Source organism: Primulina eburnea, chromosome 6 (genome assembly GCF_022965805.1).
Source record: "Primulina eburnea isolate SZY01 chromosome 6, ASM2296580v1, whole genome shotgun sequence".
Taxonomy (NCBI): domain Eukaryota; kingdom Viridiplantae; phylum Streptophyta; class Magnoliopsida; order Lamiales; family Gesneriaceae; genus Primulina; species Primulina eburnea.
In genome coordinates this window covers 34,878,534-34,898,452 of record NC_133106.1, presented here as the reverse complement: position 1 = coordinate 34,898,452, position 19,919 = coordinate 34,878,534, and the positions used below count along the sequence as shown (strand labels likewise).

Sequence of the window (19,919 nt, the reverse complement as noted above, 5' to 3'; positions counted from 1 at the left end):
TTTTATTTTTAATTCGATGAAGATATTTCATCGCTATTTCCATAATTTAAAGAAATCACCACACTAGTGAACCGAGAAGACAATAGTACCCTCGTTATGATGTATGTAACTGTCAATCATGACTTGATTTTACTAAAATGGCCTCTCTCTTTTAATACGTAGCTGACTCTAGTTTACGAGTCGATTTCATTCCGCACAAAGATCGGTTAGCTTAGCCCTCTAAAATTTCGGATACAAAAAGAAAAAAGGTGTTGGGATTCTGGGAAGGATTACTCATGGCTGGCCATCCCGAGGATTTAGACCAGCTTCTGGATAGTAAGAAGAAGAACTAACCATTTTATATTTTTTTTGGTTTCATGTGTGTTTATTCTATCCACAGAATACAAACAAGCGACGTTTTTTCAAACGTTTTGCAGGCGCTTTGGATGATTTCCAGAACCTTAATCTCACCTCTTATGCTCAAAGGTAGGTTTTTTTAAATTCTTTGAAAGGGTGCATTTTCTTTTTTGTGTACTGGTATTTGTGGTTTTAAATTTATTGATTTCGTGCGTGTATATTTTTTTTTAACATGTGGAGTTGTGATTTATGGTAGTGGCAAACTTGGAGAAAACAAGAAAGATAGTTTATCTTCATTGTCCGGTGCCAATGTTCGAGGATTGGGATTGGGCTTGCCGGATTTGAAGATCAAGAAAAAGGGTAAGCAAAAGGTGCCATCAAAGCAAGAATCACATGTTACGGAGGCGCTTGATAAGCTAAGAAAGCAAACCAGGGAAGCTGTCAGAGGATTGGAATCGGTGACTGGTCCAAAACAAGAAATGGATGCTGATAATTTGGGAGGTGATGCAATGCTAGAAGATTGGGTTAAGCAATTCGAGGAACTTGCTGGTTCTCAGGTCGGTGCTCTTTACTAAATATCCTGGAGTTCACGGGATTCTTGGTTTTCACATGTCTTGTTTTAAGATGATGGTTTGGTACGCTAAATGCATTATATGTTCTAAAATCTTATTCTACTTGACATGGTTCTTGAATTTAGCACGGTCCTTGAAGGTTTCCTGATGTGTCGAGAATAGTTTGCTCTTTAAGTTAGTTTCTTCTGGAAAATTTCTTGGAAACTAGTACTCTAGGGATAATTATTGGTTTTTTGTTTTCTATGAAAGTGAAAGTATCGACGGTGCAAATTTCTTTATTTCCTTATAAAAGTAATCTAGGTAATCTAACTCGTGCTTTTTTTAAATTTTTATTCAAGCATCATCTTTCTTAGTATTTCTACAAGAAAATTGAGTTTCTTTTGGCCTTTCACTAGTCACAAACTCCATCTGCTGTTTTGCTTAGTATTATCATAACTAGAAAGAGGTAGGACTGTTTCGTGATCAAATAAGGACAGCATATCCAAACCTTTGGTTTGCAAATTTTTACGATTCCATCACAGGTATTATAACATCGAAATAGTGAAAGTCTGATAGAGACCATATGCTTCCCATTAAAGATTACAGAATAACTTACTAGCCTAAAATGCTGTATTATGAATTTGTTTTTTGGTTAACATATGAAGTGCTTGAATCATAATTTCTTGTGTTCATGCTTGGCAAATATGACCCATCCATTTTTAATCATGCAAGTTGAGAAGGGACAGAGTTTCTTCTTGTCAGAATTAGAAATGAGAATGTGATATGCTATTTACATATCAACATCTGCTATTTAGTTCACTTTGCTCTTTGTTTTTAATATTATGTGAAACTAAATGTCACGTAACTTCAAGCAAGAACGCTTTATATAACATGTTATCATTGCACTTCATCTTATTATTAGTGTTGTGATGTGGTGGAGCTTAGGCTACAACTTCCAGAGTGGAATCTCATTCTTGACAGTTAAGAGTGTTGCTATTTTGAAGTGAGCAAATAAAGTAAATAATCAAAAGGCAATCGTTCAATAAGAATTACTATTTGAATCCACACTCAAGGTAGCACCATGAGTCGGGGGCGAACCAAGCAAGATAGATTAAGCAGTTAAGCAATTTGTTTTTGAAAATGCTGAAAATATGCTTTGCATTTTCTGTTTTTTTTGCATATAATTATTTCATTGTCCTTCCCGACATCCCAATGTCTTTGTTTTTGCTCCGTTGTTTAATTCTTCGGGCACATGATCTGGTGGTTGGTGAGGGTGGTGATTGGTGTCTTGTCCATTGTATTTGAGTACAATGTATATCTGTTCTGTATATGCTCCAATCAAAGTGACAAATCATATATTTGGCTCACAATTGCAGGACATGGATTCGATCGTGGAGACGATGATGCAACAACTTCTGTCCAAGGAAATTCTTCACGAACCTATGAAAGAGATTGGAGAACGTTATCCAATATGGTTGGAAGAGAATAAAGCTAAACTAACTGATGAGGAGTATGCATGTTATTCCCACCAGTATGAACTTATAAAAGATCTAAACCAAGTTTATGCGTCTGATCCCAACAACTTCAACAAGATTGTGGAGCTGATGCAGAAAATGCAAGAATGTGGTCAACCACCTAATGATATAGTGCAAGAGCTCGCTCCAGAATTTGATTTATCAAATCTCGGACAATTGTAAGTTCATCTGACCTTGTTAGTGTAGTTTATAATACTTACTCTGACTCCCGGCAAGCCGGTGCTATGTTTCTTATGGAACCTATCCTGTGATAATGAGAGTGGTTTAACTCTTTTCGGATTTTCTAAAGTCATTAGAATTCATGCATCTCTGTGTTTGTCGTGGCTACAGACTGTAGTTTGTATGAAAATGTGGTACATTGGAACTGACAAAATAGTACGAGTAAAAGTTAGTTGTCAACCCTAGCTTCTGATTGAATTGGTATTTTGATCAACAAAACAAAACTCATGATTCAATATCATCTTTCGGTTTCTTTTCTGTTTTCGCATGCGGGTATAGCTGATCAAAAAATTTCACACATTTTTGCGCAGGTCTCAGATGATCGAGTCCCAACAGAATTGTTGTATTATGTGAGGTACTTCATGTTGAAAATCTCATGCTTTTCTTGCTGTCCTATCATTGTCATTTTGGAGAGAGAATGCCAAGCAACTAAGTAGATGGTTGGCACATAGTTATAATGTTCTGTAATTTGGTTTTATCAAAACATCAAACGCTACTCTATTAATCCCTTTTATTTAGCATTCAATACAAAAGTTCTGATTCATGAATTTGTTAATATAGCTGATTCATTATTTGGTAAAACAAGTGGGGGCAGTCTTGTGTTGGTTAAAAAGAAGGTGAATGTTGAGATCTGTATATGTAAATACATTCGCATTCATGTTGTTGCTCAACCATGTTGACACTAACTTCGCCTCGGAGTTGTGGTTGCTGCTAAGATACCCTGTCACGCTGCAATTATTGGGACACATAATAAAACCCCAAAGTTGCGCACAAAATAGGATGTGGGAAGTTGAAATTATCTTTGGATGTACTTTCTAGTCAAAACCGCAGAATGGATTTGGGTAACTGGTAATTTCGTTATATTGAGTGGAAATATATTAGCAGAATACAATCAATTAAATAACAGACGAGTCTTCTTTGCAAGACAAGTAATTTGATCACATTGTTTTTCCACTCATGTAACTTGAGAAACTCTCCGACCTGTTCCGCATGTTGCGACTTGAGCCATGAAAAATCGAATCAATACAAAAGTTTTATATACGTCAGTTCACAGCAAGATTGATTCTCGATACATGATTATCATATGTAAATCAATTTGATCGATCAATCACAAAATTTCGATTCTATGCTGATCAACTCAACACGATTGACTGGATAGCACTTGCTTCTTGAACGCTGATAGATGTATAAAGCTAGCTAAGGAAGCAGCAAAATGGGGCCTGAACATTCTCGACCATAATCTCCATCTCCTCTTAATTCCACAAAGAATGAAATTGAGTTCATCAGTCTCAGTACAACTTGTTGAAACCCGAGGGTGACGCGTTATCCCCTAGTCTAGGCAGGAATGCTTCCCTTTCAAGAGAAATTTGAAGGTACGACATAATCTTAGAAAACGACATCCATAGAATCGGTGAGCAGCAAAACGAGTAGGCGAATACCGAAAGTGCCCTCACAACACCATCGGGATACCAAGGGTAAGCCATTACGATTAGGGTTCCCAAGATTTCGATCCATGGCACTAATACGGGAAGCATTGGTAGAAGAAAAGCGTTGGTTGCAATGCAAGAAAGTGAGAAGGCACCGAGCAAATAGAGACTCCAGCCAATAACGGGGTGAATAGTGTGGGGTATTAAGAAGAAAGGGACAATATATGCAGCAAGAATGGACCATACGGCAATCAATTTGTAGCCCATTTGTATGAAGAAGATGCTCTTTTCTTCTCGACGATAACATAACTTGGATAAATTGGGACGTGCTACACGAGCCACAGCCATTATTCCTACGTAGAATACAGCTTCCATGAATACTATAGGCATTTCTGCACCGTACCTGATGGAAAGCGATAAATCAACAGATTAGAGATCATGTTACATATTAATCAAGACCATGTTGGCAAAAGAGTTGCACGCTTTATCAGGAATGCAGCCACATGTGATAAAGAATTTGAAAATAACCAACGTCAGCAAGAACGCCAAGGATAGAACCACAAGGAGCACGTTTGGTACTTGATGTAAAGATTTTTTATGTCATCATATCAAACTCCTCATTCTCTCACTGAGAAGTCATGTACATGTAACTGTACGTTTTTGTCAAGGTTTTGGAAAAGCCATACCCTAAAGTTTGAAGCCGTTGGTTATGCCATTGGAGTCCCAGAGGTAGAACTGGCCACGACCACCAATACCATGGTTTCAACCATGGAGCACCAGGAAAGGTGACAACACTGTTAGGTCCACATGGTACACTCCACCGGAGCCTAAGATCTAGAGCCAAATAGCGACATAATATTATTAAGATACTAGAAAACATGATCATGAATGTGCAAAATCATCAAAATTTAAAGATCTTGACGTGCTTACAATAATAAGAAGCATCCATTTGGTAGCCTAGAGGAAGTCTATATGTTCCTTCAAGCTTTGTTCCATTTGAAGAAGGATTAAACATTGGCCGATCAAGTAAATCAGGGAAGTAACTTCCAATAAAACCTTGGTCTGCACCATCGGGGTTACTTCTCTCTTTCTCCAACTCATGAATCATATCATTGAACACCGTCACCGATGGCTGCAGTAATCACACGTGAATTCTCACCGAGAAATCAATTATTTGCTTCCCTGATTATCTTAACTTACATACGTATGGTAAAATAGACAAATTTTCTCTAAACCATCTAAATCAAATCTTGGTTCCACTCTGATCGGTACGCATTTTAGTATTTTAAGCATCCAATATAAGTAAAATACGTTCTCAAGGGAAACATATGCTAGGGGCGAATCGTGCACCTGCAAAACAAAGAGACCGGTGTGGAAGATACATGGATTGATGAAGACCGCACAAAACTGCCCACATTGGAAAAGTTCATCAGTTCTTTGGAGGAAGAGGTTGTCGGCGTCAAGCATGACCACACGCTCGTAATCGACTAAATTCCATGCATAAAGCTTGTTCAGTGTCAGCTTAAATCTCCAGTCAAAATTAGATTGGCTGCTATATGGATTTAGTATATTGTTAACTTTCATCACATTCGCCCCATCTTCCTGTTCCCTAAATCACGAAAAAGAAACAACCGTTCTATTCGTCACAAGTCGGACATAGCAAACAGAAACAAGTTTTGTTTTTGAATCTAGCGAGACCAGTTGATATATCACTCGGGATTATGCCATACATATACCAGTCGTCGCACCGCATACAAGTCTTGTATGATGCGAGGTTCTGTTACATTATTCATATCCACGAAATTAAAAACTAAGAAAGTTTTTCTGTAATAACTAAAACTCTCAGTTTTGCAAGAAGGCGTAATGATTCTATGATAATATTTTTCTACAAATATAAATTCCACCCGACAAATAACATCGTATCATGCCGCCTCCTTCCCATGATGACAAGATAACATTGTCCAAGTCGACATCAAACATAACTAATATATTAAAATAATTAGATTGACCAGTTCGAGATTTATAAACAACACAGTGGCTGGTGGACACCAGATAGAGACAGACGAAGAATGTGTCCTACTCGCCAATTGGAAGCCCACATCAAGCAATACTCCAATATCTTGTTTTATTTTTCAGAAAATATAACATTGATTTACAATAGATAGAAAATAAAAATATAGTTTGAAATAAGATACCAAGAATTAAGACACAGAGAGACCACTTGTGAAAGTTGACCCACTAACTCATTAATACGATAGGCCATTGATGTAGCTCAACCCGGTTGGAATTCTTAGCTAACTCCGCTACACATTAATACATATTTTATAGAAAAAATATATACATCTATAATCCAATTTTATGGCAAAAGCGAAGAAGGCATACATATTCATCAAGAATCACGAATCAATGTGCTTCTTTTTCACGTCAATTCATTTATCACACCAACAAATTAAATCACTATATATAGATATAGACATATTATATTTTATGAAAAGAATAATGGCGTGCCCTTTTATCATCTCCATTGGCCTAATTTTGAGAATATAATATTGCTATTATTAACCGAGGATGGCATGCTATTGATTATTTGGTCACGTGTTGACCAACTCTTTTCTTACAAACAAGATTTAGCCCGCGAAAAAGTCAAGATTGATCTTTCTCTTTATCAAATTATTCAGTTCAAAATTTCTAGCACTGTAGAATCTAATTTGAGCACCATTGCAAAAATTTGAAATCACCTTGTCGATTTAGTTTTCTGTTTTCGCGTAAAAAGTAAACGAAGGAGGCAGGAAACCCACCGAAAGTCTTTCCCTTTCCTGCCCCGTTACCAAGTCCGTAGATAGAGTCAATATGTCGTGGAAGAAGAGATCGATGAAGAATATAATTATGAGGTGAACCTCGCCTATTCAATGATGGATATATATATAATATATAACAAGATGTTAAATTCATTTCCAGCAACAGGAAATAACAGCAAATTCACCCAAACGTCAATATTCTAACAAAGAAAGAAACTTGCCACGGGCCAATGAAAATGTCCTGTTCATTTCAAAACAATATCTGTAATAAAGTCCAAAAAAAGAAATGCATTTTCCACTCAAAAACAACCAAGAATTTTGAAAATAATCAAACCACCCAGAAAATGAGAGAGAATATGAGGAGCCAGGTTGAATTACTTACAGAGCTTGAACCCAGTGGTGGGGCACATCCATGGAGGCAATGACGACAAGATCAGCATCAACCTCGAGCTCTCCGAGAGATCTGAGCATCACACGCGTGGCCACGTAGAACTCGTAGTCCCTGGGAGTACCCATATACATAATTGTGGCATACGCGTTTTTGTGAACCCTCCTCTCGCACACTACACACGCTGCAGCAAGATTCAAGACCAACCATCCGATTAAATAACTCAAAACCACTTTTCTTCCACCGACCTTTTCACCCATTTCTCCTTCTCGATTTCGATGCCCTTAAAACATACCAGATGGAGATTTCAGCTCCCTTCGTATCTTTGCGTTATTATAAATATAAATAGAAACAAATCATCAAAGATATTTCCTCCTTTGAAGTGCACATATATATAATTGTGTTTATATATATGCACTCTCGTGAAATCGAAGCTTGGGGTGTGGTGATTGATGGGGTTTGGTTTTCTCTGAAAATGATAGCGAAATGAGGAGATATTTTCAAGGTCGAATCTTGGAACACCGTTGTGTGGGAGTTCAGTGTGTGGACATTGAACAAAGGAACACTGTGTATACATTTGTGTGTCGGAGGATATAAAGGAGGGGTGGCTACTGCCTACTGGCCAGGCTTTTCGGGCCGGGCCTGATGGTTGGGGAATCATAAATTAATAATAATTGGGTCATGATTTTACGCCAAATTGTCCTTGATTAAAAAATTTCCTCTAATTCAAATTCAATTTTTCATTAGTCTACATTTTTATTGTCGAGTGATTTGCTTCTTTTTATCGAATATAATTTATGAGTTATATATTTATTTCTTTGCGTCAACATGGCTCTAACGTAATCCAATATCATATGAATAATTATATTGAAAAAAGATTGAAATTGACAAAAATTGTAAGATATGTTGTCAAAATTGAAATTTATCAATATAAACTATCAAAAAAAAATGATAAATATAATGAACCAATATTATAAAAATATATGATTTGTTTTAAATAATAAATATAATATTTTTCAAGAAAATATAAAAATAAAGATATGTAAAATAGGTAAATATCATAATTTTTTGTGTTTTATTTTTTAAAATGGGTCCAACTACATAAGTTCAAGAAAAGAGGTCAAATAATCGACAAGTAAATTATAAAAGTTTAACATATGAGTTGACACAAGATAAAATAATAAATATATTGGATAAACATTATCATTTTATACATACAAAATTTTTAAAAATTTAATTAATGAACCATGTAACTTTATTGTTTGGGATCTACATAATTTGATTAAATCCACAATGAACACAATCATCATATTTAATCATGTTTTCAATGGATCAATGTCCAATTTTTTTTAAAATGTCCATTGCACATACTATTTAGGTGCAGGCCTCAACAACATGAGACTTATGATTTTTTTTGGGCCCCTGTGAGGGCCGGGACCTGAGGCGATGGCCTCTCTCGCCTCACAGGAGGTACGGCCATGAATTTCTCACGGATTAATTTTCTAAGTTTGCTATTGGAACCGATTCAAAAAATTTATTATTTTTTATTACAAAATTTAAAAGTATTATATTTCAATATATGTATCTGATAGATATAGTAGATTGACTCGTTTTTACACGAATATTTATTTAATTTTTTCAGAGTAGGTTTCTTGTGAGACGGTCTCACAAATCTTTATCTGTGAGACGGATCAACTCTACTGATAGGGATGTAAATGAACAAAACGGTTTGCGAGCTATTCGAAGCTCGGCTCGATAAAAAGTTCGTTTGAGTTTGTTTGTTAATCATATCAAACCAAGCCTAAGCTCGATTTTGAGCTCGAAAATTTAATCAAATCAAGCTCAAGCCTAAGGATATTCGGCTCATGAGCTCGCAAACATGTTTGATAATAGGCTCGCGAGCTCGGCTCGTTTAGGTGGCTCGCAAACATGATTTTGAAATGTTCAATAATATACTTATTTATGTTTTTTTTGCTCTTATTTGTTTCGTTTTGGTTATTTATGAATGAATTTACATTTTTATGTCTGATTTAAAATTAGTTTATAGATATATTTAATTTTTAACAAGCTCGATTCAAATTCAAACTCGAGCTCAATTCTATGCTTGTCGAACTCGAAAACGAGACGAGCTCAAGCCAGGCTTGTTAAACATGTTAAACGAGTTATTAATGAATCAAGCTCGAGCCTGGTTTGATTAACATGCTAAACGAGCTTTTAACGAGCCGAGCTCGAGCTTTTAACGAGCTCAGTAATTTCAATACAAACTAAGCTCGAGGCCGATAATAGAAGCTCAAATCAAGCTCGAGCCTCAAACAGTCTTAAACAAACCAAGCTCAAGCCTGATACTGGTTGGTTTGGTTTGGATTGTTTACATCCCTATCTACTGATATTCACAATAAAAAGTAATACTCTTAGGATAAAAAGTAATATTTTTTCACGGATGACCTAAATAAGATATATGTCTCACAAAATATGACCCGTGAGACCGTCTCACACAAGTTTTTATCATTTTTTAAACAAAAAAAAAAAGCATTAGGGGATGGTGTAACGGGATATACATATATATATATATATATATATATATATATATATATATATATATATATATATATATATATATATATATATGAAATTTGATTTTATTATTTTCTTATAGTATTTTAATACTATTTCTTTTTGAAACATTGGAGTGATATATCTGGGTACGGTTGTGCTGTCCTGGCGTGGACTTATTTGTGGGGGAATTCCAATTATAATTGGTTGAGAATGATTAAGAAAGTTAAGTACTCGTATTAATTGTTACTATTTGATATATCAAATTACATTAATGCAAATTTGAAGCCAATAATATTGACCTAAGAGTAGGTCTCATGTGAGACCGTCTCACGGATCTTAATCCGTGAGACGGATCAACCCTACCCATATTCACAATAAAAAGTAATACTCTTAGCATAAAAAGTAATACTTATTCATGGATGATCCAAATAAGTGATCCGTCTCACAAATATGACCCGTGAGACCGTCTCACACAAGTTTTTGCCTTGACCTAATTAATCAATAGATTATAGTATTTATTCAATATAATTGAATCCCATTTCTGACTTCAATTTTTTATCTCATTTTATAATCAATCTAACATGAGCTGAGAAAAGATCATTACGATTTTCAATGTAAGGATCTCAAAATGAAAACTTTATATTAAAAAAAAGTGACATTTTAAAAGTGTCAGTCATATTTATTATAAAAATTTTGTTGAAAATAATTAGTGATAACTATATAAAATAAGTTTTTCGAAAATAAATAGAATATTTATAAGTGAAAATATATTAAAAATCTTCATTGTTATATTTAATAGTAAATAATAAGCACTAAAGATTTTTTCCCCAAAATAAAATAGATAATATATTCGGTTAACGATATACGGTAGTACATAGGATTCAACTATATAAAAATATCCACGGTTCTTTGAAAAGACAACCAACGAACTGCATAGGCGAAGTAGTAGTTTTATTTGTTTGTTTTAGTATTCATATATCTTATTTGAAATGTTTACCGATATTTATATGAGTGAGATGTCTCTCGACTCGTACCAAAAGTCGATCGACGAAATGTTCGAGTAGACAAAAACATAAGAGAGGAGGCATAAAACATCGACCTCGTAGCATATCTTATATAATATCCCAATGATGAATATGTTCGACGTTAAAAACTGCTCAGTGATGAGTCAGAGCAATTTTATTATTATGACGTTGATTTAAAATTAATTAATACCTTTTGTCTGGAAAAAAAATTCAGACCGGTCAAAATCATTTGAGTTTAAATTTATTTATACATTAACTCAATTAATTTTTTTATAATATTTTACATATAAAAATTTGAAAGGTTCAATAAAAATAAATTTAAGATGATATTTTATTGGATTCAAATGTAAACTAACATTTGATACCATCAAAGATTACAGCAGCGATAATTTTCTTATTTATGAAACTGAGATGGGTTTGCAAAAAAACAAAGGCCGCTCTCGATTTCATGGATTTAATTAAATCAATCGATTCAATTTTGCTAGATATCTCGCGGAGGTCGCAACATGTTCACGACAATATTTCATGAAATGTCACACCGATCGTCTCCTCACACACATATCCGAAACTCCAGAAACATATTACATTAAATACTTTTATAATATTCACGTGAACTTCTTGAACATTGAAAAAAAAACTAATAGAATTATCAACTCGCCGGCCACATTGCAGACGTCCATGATTGCCTACCTGGTGGCAGAGCCATATGTATGGTCCCTCGGGCCGCCCAATTCTTTTTAAAAAAATTATATGTTAGTTTTAGAAAGCTTGGATAACTCGATTATTTTTCTAATAAAAACTTGATATGTTAAATTATGAGTAGGTCTATTGTATCTTTTGTAAGACGGTCTCACGAATTTTTATATGTGAGACGGTCAACCCTATCGATATTCACAATAAAAAATAATATTTTTAGCATAAAAAGTAATACTTGTTCATCAATGACTCAAATAAGATATATCTCTCACAAAATACGACTCGTGAGACCATCTCACACAAGTTTTTCCTGTAAATTATCTAGATAAGTGAGATATATCATTAGTTTAGAAAAAAACATGACAATTTAATTTTTTTTCCAAAATAGTCAAAAATATCAAATAATAAACGTTAACTATATAAGCTCGAAATACCGCATTGGATTACCAACTTATAAACGACCCCACGACCTCCAAAGTGTTTAAGAATTGATGGATAAATGGACACTTTACTCTTACTAATTATATTCTATGGTCGTCCCATGTTTTAATGGACAAGGGCGACCACCATACATTTTCTTACCATGGTATGTTCCACGGTAATAGTTTAATTTATTGTATGACGTTGTCTGTGAGTACAATAATTGTTTTTACTAAAGAGTAGTCGATATATAATATTTAAATTGTTGTATAAAATATTACAATTGTATGTACAATAACCATTTCAGAACATTTCAACGACATTATTATAAGCATGTGTTGCTTGTAATTTAATCTTACAAATTACCGACGTTTTCTAGGAATTTTGAATACAAAGTCGTCCATTCTTGATTATCGAATACAACAATGTCTATGCAAATATATTTGTTTGCCCACCCACGCCCATCTTTGGGACGTGATCGATCACGTATAGTAGATTTTACAATATTTGAATTGCGGAGTGATTTAAATAACTACAAAAAATAAAAAAACATTATGAAGCTGTCTCACAAGTTAATTTTATGAGATATATATGTTATTTGATCTGACCCGAAAGAAATTTTAATTTTAATACAAAAAATTTTTAGATATATATCGAGTCGACTCGTCTCATATATATAAATCTGCGAAATTGTTTGGGGAAGGTTTGCCAACTAACTTAAATAATAAATATGGTTTTTTTTTTTTTTTTACTGAAAAAATTATACTGTGTAGTTCTAATTTTCGGTTATAGAAATATTTTTTTTAGTCTAGAATGGAAGTTTTTATTAAAAACTATTTTTGAAATTGTTATCCATGTAATCATTTGGAGTTTTTATTTATTTATTTAAGCTTACAAGTGGTAGTATGCGAATTTTCTTTTTGAATTTAAAAAATATTGATTAATCCATTAATAATTAAATAATTTAACAGGAAGCAATAAATTAATATGCATTGAACGATATGAATTAATTTTAAATTTAAACGGTCACCACTGTTTTCCAGTTAAACACAATCTGTAAAATATAGAGTACATTTCTTCCAGAATTAAATCAGGTTGCATTTTTTTAAATAACCATGAGGTATATACAATAATATACTAAACCAAATTAGGAGACATAAAAATAAACCTTAGAAAACTATGAACAACTTTATTTACCTATCGTTAAAAAAAAAAAAAAACAAAACAAAAGTACTAGATGTTACTTCCGAAGTAATAATTTTACAATTTTCGACAAGTAGACCAGAATGTGAGGAATCTGTCTCGGGTTGCATTTGATGCCTCTCAAACTGGATGGAGTTTTTGATTAAACATCGGAGATGCGTATTTTTTTTTGTTTTTTTCAAAAATGTGTATAAAAATTATTTCTGTTAGTTGTTTAAAGTTTTTTTTTTTACTAAAATTTGTGTGAAACGGTCTCACGAGTCGTATTTTGTGAGACATATATCTTATTTGAGTCATCCATGAAAAAATATTATTTTTTATGTTAAAAGTATTATTTTTTATTGTGAATATCGGTAGGGTTGACCCTATCACAGATAAATATTTGTGAAACCATCTCACAAAATACCTATTTTTTTTTTTAAATGAAAAATGTGGCTAGCCATTGTATATTCTACATATATCAAACGCCCCATTACACTACATGGCATGCCTGCGGCTTGCCTTCCCCCCCTAAACTTGGATTTTCAATGCCATAGATGACCTTTGTACAGGATGAAGTAAATTAGATTGGAAGAGGCAAGGACCTCGCATCAAATTCTATTATTATCCATAACAATGTATTCAAAACCATATTGATGAATTTATATAATTAAAATGGTTCAATCAATCAGATGGATTTAATCGGATCGAAAATTTGTTATATCATATAAAATAATAATATAATATATTTTAAATGTGTATAAATAATAATAAATATATATATTTATGAAATTTGAAATCTAAATGATATACATATAATCAAATAATATTAGACAAAAAATAAGTTCTAATACTATTAAAATAATATTTTTAATAAAGTTCAAAATCGAACTAATCATATATATGACTAAAATTTAAATTTAAAATATAATAAATAATATTTTTTTTGAAGGAATGTAAAAAAATAATCATTTTTTTTTTAAATTTGCACCGATCGAACTGGTATTTGATAGGTTCACAGGTACATGACCAATCCGACCGGTTTTGATTTGTTTGATCATAAAAATAGTTATTAGACTCGGTATGGACCAGAACCGCTTAAATTAATTAATCATATTAACAATATTTTATGGAAACTACAATATTAGTTCTTTTCAATACTATAGTCAATGTTGTCAGATTTCAAATTTGATATGTTGTATTTGTTATTTTAACAAATTCAATTGTTTTTCTGATGTGTTATTTGTGTGAACACTTATGTGGCTCCGACATGACGTTGATGTGTGTAGTGTCACACATTGTTTAATATGAAAAGTACTAAAATTACCAAAAACTGAAAAATAAAAGACTAAGAGTGAAACTAAATAATACAAGGAACCAAAATTAATAAAGAAACAAATATATATGACAAAAATTACAATTTTACCTTTTTCCTCCCAATTTATTAACCAAATCATAAAATACAAAAAAAAAAAAAAAAAAAACTAATGCATGAAAAATAATGGAAAAACTCCATGGAAAATATAGTAATTGAAAATTTGCTATTTTGATCTTCTCTAGTTCCCATATATGAAATCAAAGAAGTACCAATTAGTTTTTTTTAACCTCTGAGCTTGTATGACTGACTAATTAACTCATGTGATATAATATAATTATATAATAATTATACACGAAAAGTCTCCGGGCAGTACAATCAATCAGTACTCTACAACTTTATTTGGTCCTCTCAAATATTTGACCTGGAATTAAATTCCTTGATAACTCAAATTAAATAATGAAGTTTACGACCGGCTACATCGGTCTTCGGTCGTTCCATTTGTATTTCATCCACGTAGATGAGTTCCAATATTATACTTTTGTACTATTTTACTAAGTATGAGACACTTAGAATAACTAATTTTGATGTCATGGTCTATTTTAATAATTATATATATTAATAAAATGTTAAAATTTTAATGTAAATTATACGTAGTTCAGCAAATATTGTTATTGTTTCTTGGGGTTTAGGTTATATGTTCAATTCTCATTGATGTCATTTTTTTATTTTTTTAATTAATATATAAAATTTACAGTACTGTAGTCTCTCACTATTTCTTATAATTATATTTTGATCCTCATTTAAATATAAATCAAATGAATAATAAAAAATATTATACAAACATGCAACGCGTACATCGGTGTACTAGTATCTAGTAAAAATATGTTAAAAATTTCACGTGTCGTTGCATAAATAATACTTGCTTATTTTGCCCAAAAAATATAAACTAATAATAATACTTGGTTGTTTACTTTTTTTTTTTTTTATATTATGAGATCCGCAACCGCTATATTTGAATGTGTACTGAATAAATCTTCAGGCTAACGTGATATCAAGCAAACCACGATAGCTAGGTAAATTGCACTAGGCAAACCATGTGTAACAAGTTCACCCGAGAAAATGTACGTAGGTTGGAAAATCAAACTCATGACCATGAATCAATTGTTCATCTACTCCACTAACTCGAACATTATATTGCTACTAATTGGTTGGTTCCTTTCTCCTTTAATATTGATGGAAATCTTGATATGATTTTAAGGGTATAAAACCAGAACCCAGCTATCCAAGCGAACGTACAAGCGCAAAGGAAATAAATAGAAGACAAAATAAAAAATATAAAAAAATTCGTTAGATAATGAATACATCAAGACATGCAAAACACTAGCTAGCTAGCTATTAATTACTAAAGAGTGATTTTATCTACTCAACAAGAAACCTAGATGCCAAGAAATTTGAGCCACATTATCTCCTGAACATTACGAAACTCTTCTACATATATATATATATATATATATATATATATATATATATATATATATATATATATATATATTCAGAACAAACGAACTTGCACATGGCTAAGGCGAAAGCGCATGAGGACTTGAACTTCATCGAAAATAATGACGAACGTCGAAAGTTCGAATATTAGAATACTACAAATCTCGCCCTAGAATGTGGTTATGTTGTCACGTAAGCCATTGTACCCTACCCTGCCGAAAAATAAAGATAACAGCTTTTAAAAAAATGGGAGAGAACTCTTTGTGAAGAGTATATACATATATGCATAAAGACAAGCTAATATGAGATAATTTGAATGCTTTGAAATATATAGTGTATATGCATCACCACACGAAAAACGGAGATTAGGAACCGGAAAACCCGTCGCAAAATATGAGACGAAATGCATATATTATATATATGTAAAATCTAATACGCATTGGTTACTTTGATCAACCAATTCGATTATTTTCAAAGAATATTTTTTTTTGTAAAACAAAGTAGTTTGTTTTAGTTTTTTCCTTTATACATGATATTAAATAATACAGTAGATATTTTTTTAAAAAAATTGAGCCCTAGAAATACATAGGTAATGAGATAGACTGGCAAATCGAATAGAACAAATATGAAGTACCTGTACTTCTTACGTTTAATTCCAAGGTTAACCAGTAAAACTGAAAGACACTGGGCTTCAAAAGTTGGACCCCTGAAGTAATAGTATATCCTCATTTTCCCATTAAGGAATTTTTTTCAAAACTTAATTAACCTTTATATTTTAGATTTAGACTCAAACATATAACATTCAAGATACTTGTTTATGCAAAGTTAACAAACTACTGGAAATTTTTTTAAATGATGGATAGTTTTTAATCAGTATTTAAAAATTTCGACACGATATTAATAAATTCTGAAAATATATAGGGTTAATAAAGCTGGAACAACGATAATAATAAAAATAATTTTAGATATTTCAACTAGAAAATCATATACAATGAACAGAAAAGATGGATCAGCCCTTATTTTTTTGTTAATCCCAATTTTCGCGAACTGAATAGATGAAGAAATGTACCAATAAAATCGATTAAGAATTTGCAAACCACATAAGCATTTTATGATACCTTGTACGTCTTTCATTAATTATATATTGTGATTACAAAATCATATTAACTATTTTGATCTCATTAATTATATTCCAACTTCTAATATTCTGTGATTTACCAATCTAATATATATATATATATATATATATATATATATATATATATATATATAATGAGTACTGCATATGAATCGATCGACATGAAATTTACCCAAAATTAATATTATATCAGAAATGCTTAATTAATCCAGTAAAGAACTTCAAAAAGGAAATGGAGTTACTTTCCTATTATAGAACTCCCAAAGCCGAGAGCCAAACTAAAAAGAAATCCACCCTCCCATACAGAGTAAAAATTATTCTTAAAAATCAAAGATTAAAGAAATCAATAGACGTACGTCAAATCAAAGTGCAATCATTGATAGTTCATAGAAACTTTCCTCGACGGACTCTGCATCCCTAGTATGTCTGAGCCTCTCGCACACCAACCGCACGGCCCTCTGCCACCGGTCGCCGCCATCGGGATCTGCACTTAGTGATATCTGGCTCATTTGGAAGAAGAACAATCTAATGCTATAGAGCATGTTGATGAAAGTTTCGCGCACATGGCGCAAGCTGAACACGAATTTGAGGACCAAAGGGCATATCAACACGGCCATCGCCGGCGTCATGCCTCGCGGGGTGCCGCCGAGGACGCCGAGCTTTGCTAGTGCCACGACAGCACTGAAAACCATATTTTTGGGCGTTGGAAGAATGTGATAAGAGAGGAGGGACATGCGGGCATAATATATATTGTCCCTACCCAGTAAATATATAATTCAAAAGATATATATAAATAAATAACATTCCGAGCATGTCGAATACAACGTTTAATTTATTACAATATTTTTGGCAGAACTATCTTTTAAATTGATAAAGCATCAAATTTCATCATTGTGCCAACTATCAAATTGGTTTATAATTTTCCAAAATTAAGTTAAAGCTATATATTATTAGAGACACACGACTAATTATTATATGAATTTATGGATATGGTCGTCTTTCCTTTTCACTAATTGGCCACGGATGACAATGTGGAGCCTACAAATTACATTTTAAATCAGCAATACTCCCTCATTTTTAAATATTTTAATCAACCACTTCCGTATTTTTTTTAAAATTTTAAAAATATATTTTATGTACCATTTTCTAGGATCACTCGCAGTCTAGCCGAAGCTAAAGGGGAATCACAGGTTTACAATCCTTTGTCGTTCTTCATAACTTCGAAGTCGGTCTCGCCTGAAATTTGGACAAAGCTTTTAACGAGCGCGAAGTTCTTGAATCATCGAATTCATTCATTTGCTAACTTAGAAGAATCATTAACTGGACAAGACAAATATTGTGGCCCAAAAAGTAGCTGTCAGGGGAAGTTTCCTAGCAATTTCCTTAAAATCGCGCAGGGTCCCATAATTTCTGATACTATCATGTAAAGCTGGTACTATTTTTGTCTTTATATATTTTGAATTTCGTATGTGTTGATCATGCAACGGTATAGTATATATAGATGCTGTATCAGTATTGTTTTCCAAGTATATATTTTTTCCGGTATAATCTCCATTTCGCTTTTTGGGGGATGACGCATGTTTTCGCATTTGTTTGTATACAATCAAAATCAACAAGTATTTCTCCAATAAGAACGATACATATATAAAGTAAGTTTGTTATGAATTATGATTAATATATATCTGCATGCGAGATGTGGAAGTGGGGGATGTTGTATGTCACATTTTACCGACGTAGAAACATTAAAATATAATAGGGGTTTTTTATTCTTGTGCTTTTTATATTTGTCTTTTTACGAATTTCGTGATTTATATCGTCAAATTTTAAACATCTAGATCTCCTTTTTTTGTTGTTGTTGTTGGTCATTTTTCTTAAATCGCAGTGATGTGACATTAATGCGACCCTGATGTGTTTAATCACGTCACGTCAATGTTTCAGATGAAAAAAGACTATAATTTTTTAAAAAAACGGAAGATGCATTATCAAGGCTTAAATTTGATATAATGGAAGACCAAAATTATAGAGAAACAAATAAATATGAATAAAAGTGCAATTTTCCTAACATGATATGTGTGCCAGTGGCGGAGCCACATGGTAAGACACCCGAGCTTTAGTCCAGGTGGTTCCATTTTTTTTTTTAAAAATTATATATAAATTTTAGATTAATGTGATATTAGTTCGGGTAGATCAATTTAGAATATTAAAAGATTTTAGAATTTAAAATTCTAACCCGAGTATAGCTATTTTTCTAGCTCCGCTGCTAATGTATATTATGAGGTTTTATTTTGAAATTATCTTTTATCATGAATTAGTCCCGTAAAATCTATTGATTTTCTAATAGTTGATTAATTCGACTACTCAAGATCAATCGTATTTATTTATGGGATTTTTTTAAAATACATGATCGGTTAGAATGTTGATTTCAAAATGGTGTGATAGATCATGAAGAATTCTCTTGGTTTCGGGCCAAGGAACCAGCAAGTTCTTAAAGTCGTTGCTAATTTCAAATTATTATAGGTACGATTTCTTGATTACCAAGTGACAATTTTTTTATTTGACAATATATAAAGTTTATTGTGTCCTTGATGCCTTGTAATGATTAATCAGATGATGTACTCGGACTTTTTTTTTTACCAACACATTCCAATCAACCGGAAAATTATAATTTTAATTGTAAGTAGGTTGTTGTTAATTTTAAGCTTGTAAAAAATGTTTTTAAAATCGAATCAGTTCAGCTGTTTCGATTGGTAACTACTTGTGAGTCCAATCTGAAACAATCTTATAAATTGTTTTTACAATCAATCTGATCCAACCGGTCTTAACCGATGAACCA

At 32.5% G+C, this 19,919-nt stretch overlaps 2 protein-coding genes across 2 annotated transcripts; one reads left to right on the top strand and one right to left on the bottom strand.

Annotated features, from left to right (window-relative positions):
- The first annotated feature begins 159 nt into the window (after window positions 1-159).
- LOC140834644 (peroxisome biogenesis protein 19-2-like) lies at window positions 160-3,189 on the top strand. Its single transcript, XM_073199676.1, has 5 exons — window positions 160-315; window positions 417-465; window positions 593-893; window positions 2,264-2,580; window positions 2,953-3,189. Exons 1-5 carry the CDS (start codon window positions 276-278, stop codon window positions 2,993-2,995), a joined length of 750 nt encoding a protein of 249 aa, XP_073055777.1. The 5' UTR covers window positions 160-275; the 3' UTR covers window positions 2,996-3,189.
- A 452-nt stretch (window positions 3,190-3,641) lies between these two features.
- Window positions 3,642-7,819, bottom strand: LOC140834643 (putative glucuronosyltransferase PGSIP8). The gene is made up of 5 exons (XM_073199674.1): window positions 7,249-7,819; window positions 5,419-5,677; window positions 4,999-5,200; window positions 4,755-4,902; window positions 3,642-4,471 (listed from the first exon to the last, which is right to left on the bottom strand). Exons 1-5 carry the CDS (start codon window positions 7,512-7,514, stop codon window positions 3,931-3,933), a joined length of 1,416 nt encoding a protein of 471 aa, XP_073055775.1. The 5' UTR covers window positions 7,515-7,819; the 3' UTR covers window positions 3,642-3,930.
- Between the last annotated feature and the right edge of the window lie 12,100 nt (window positions 7,820-19,919).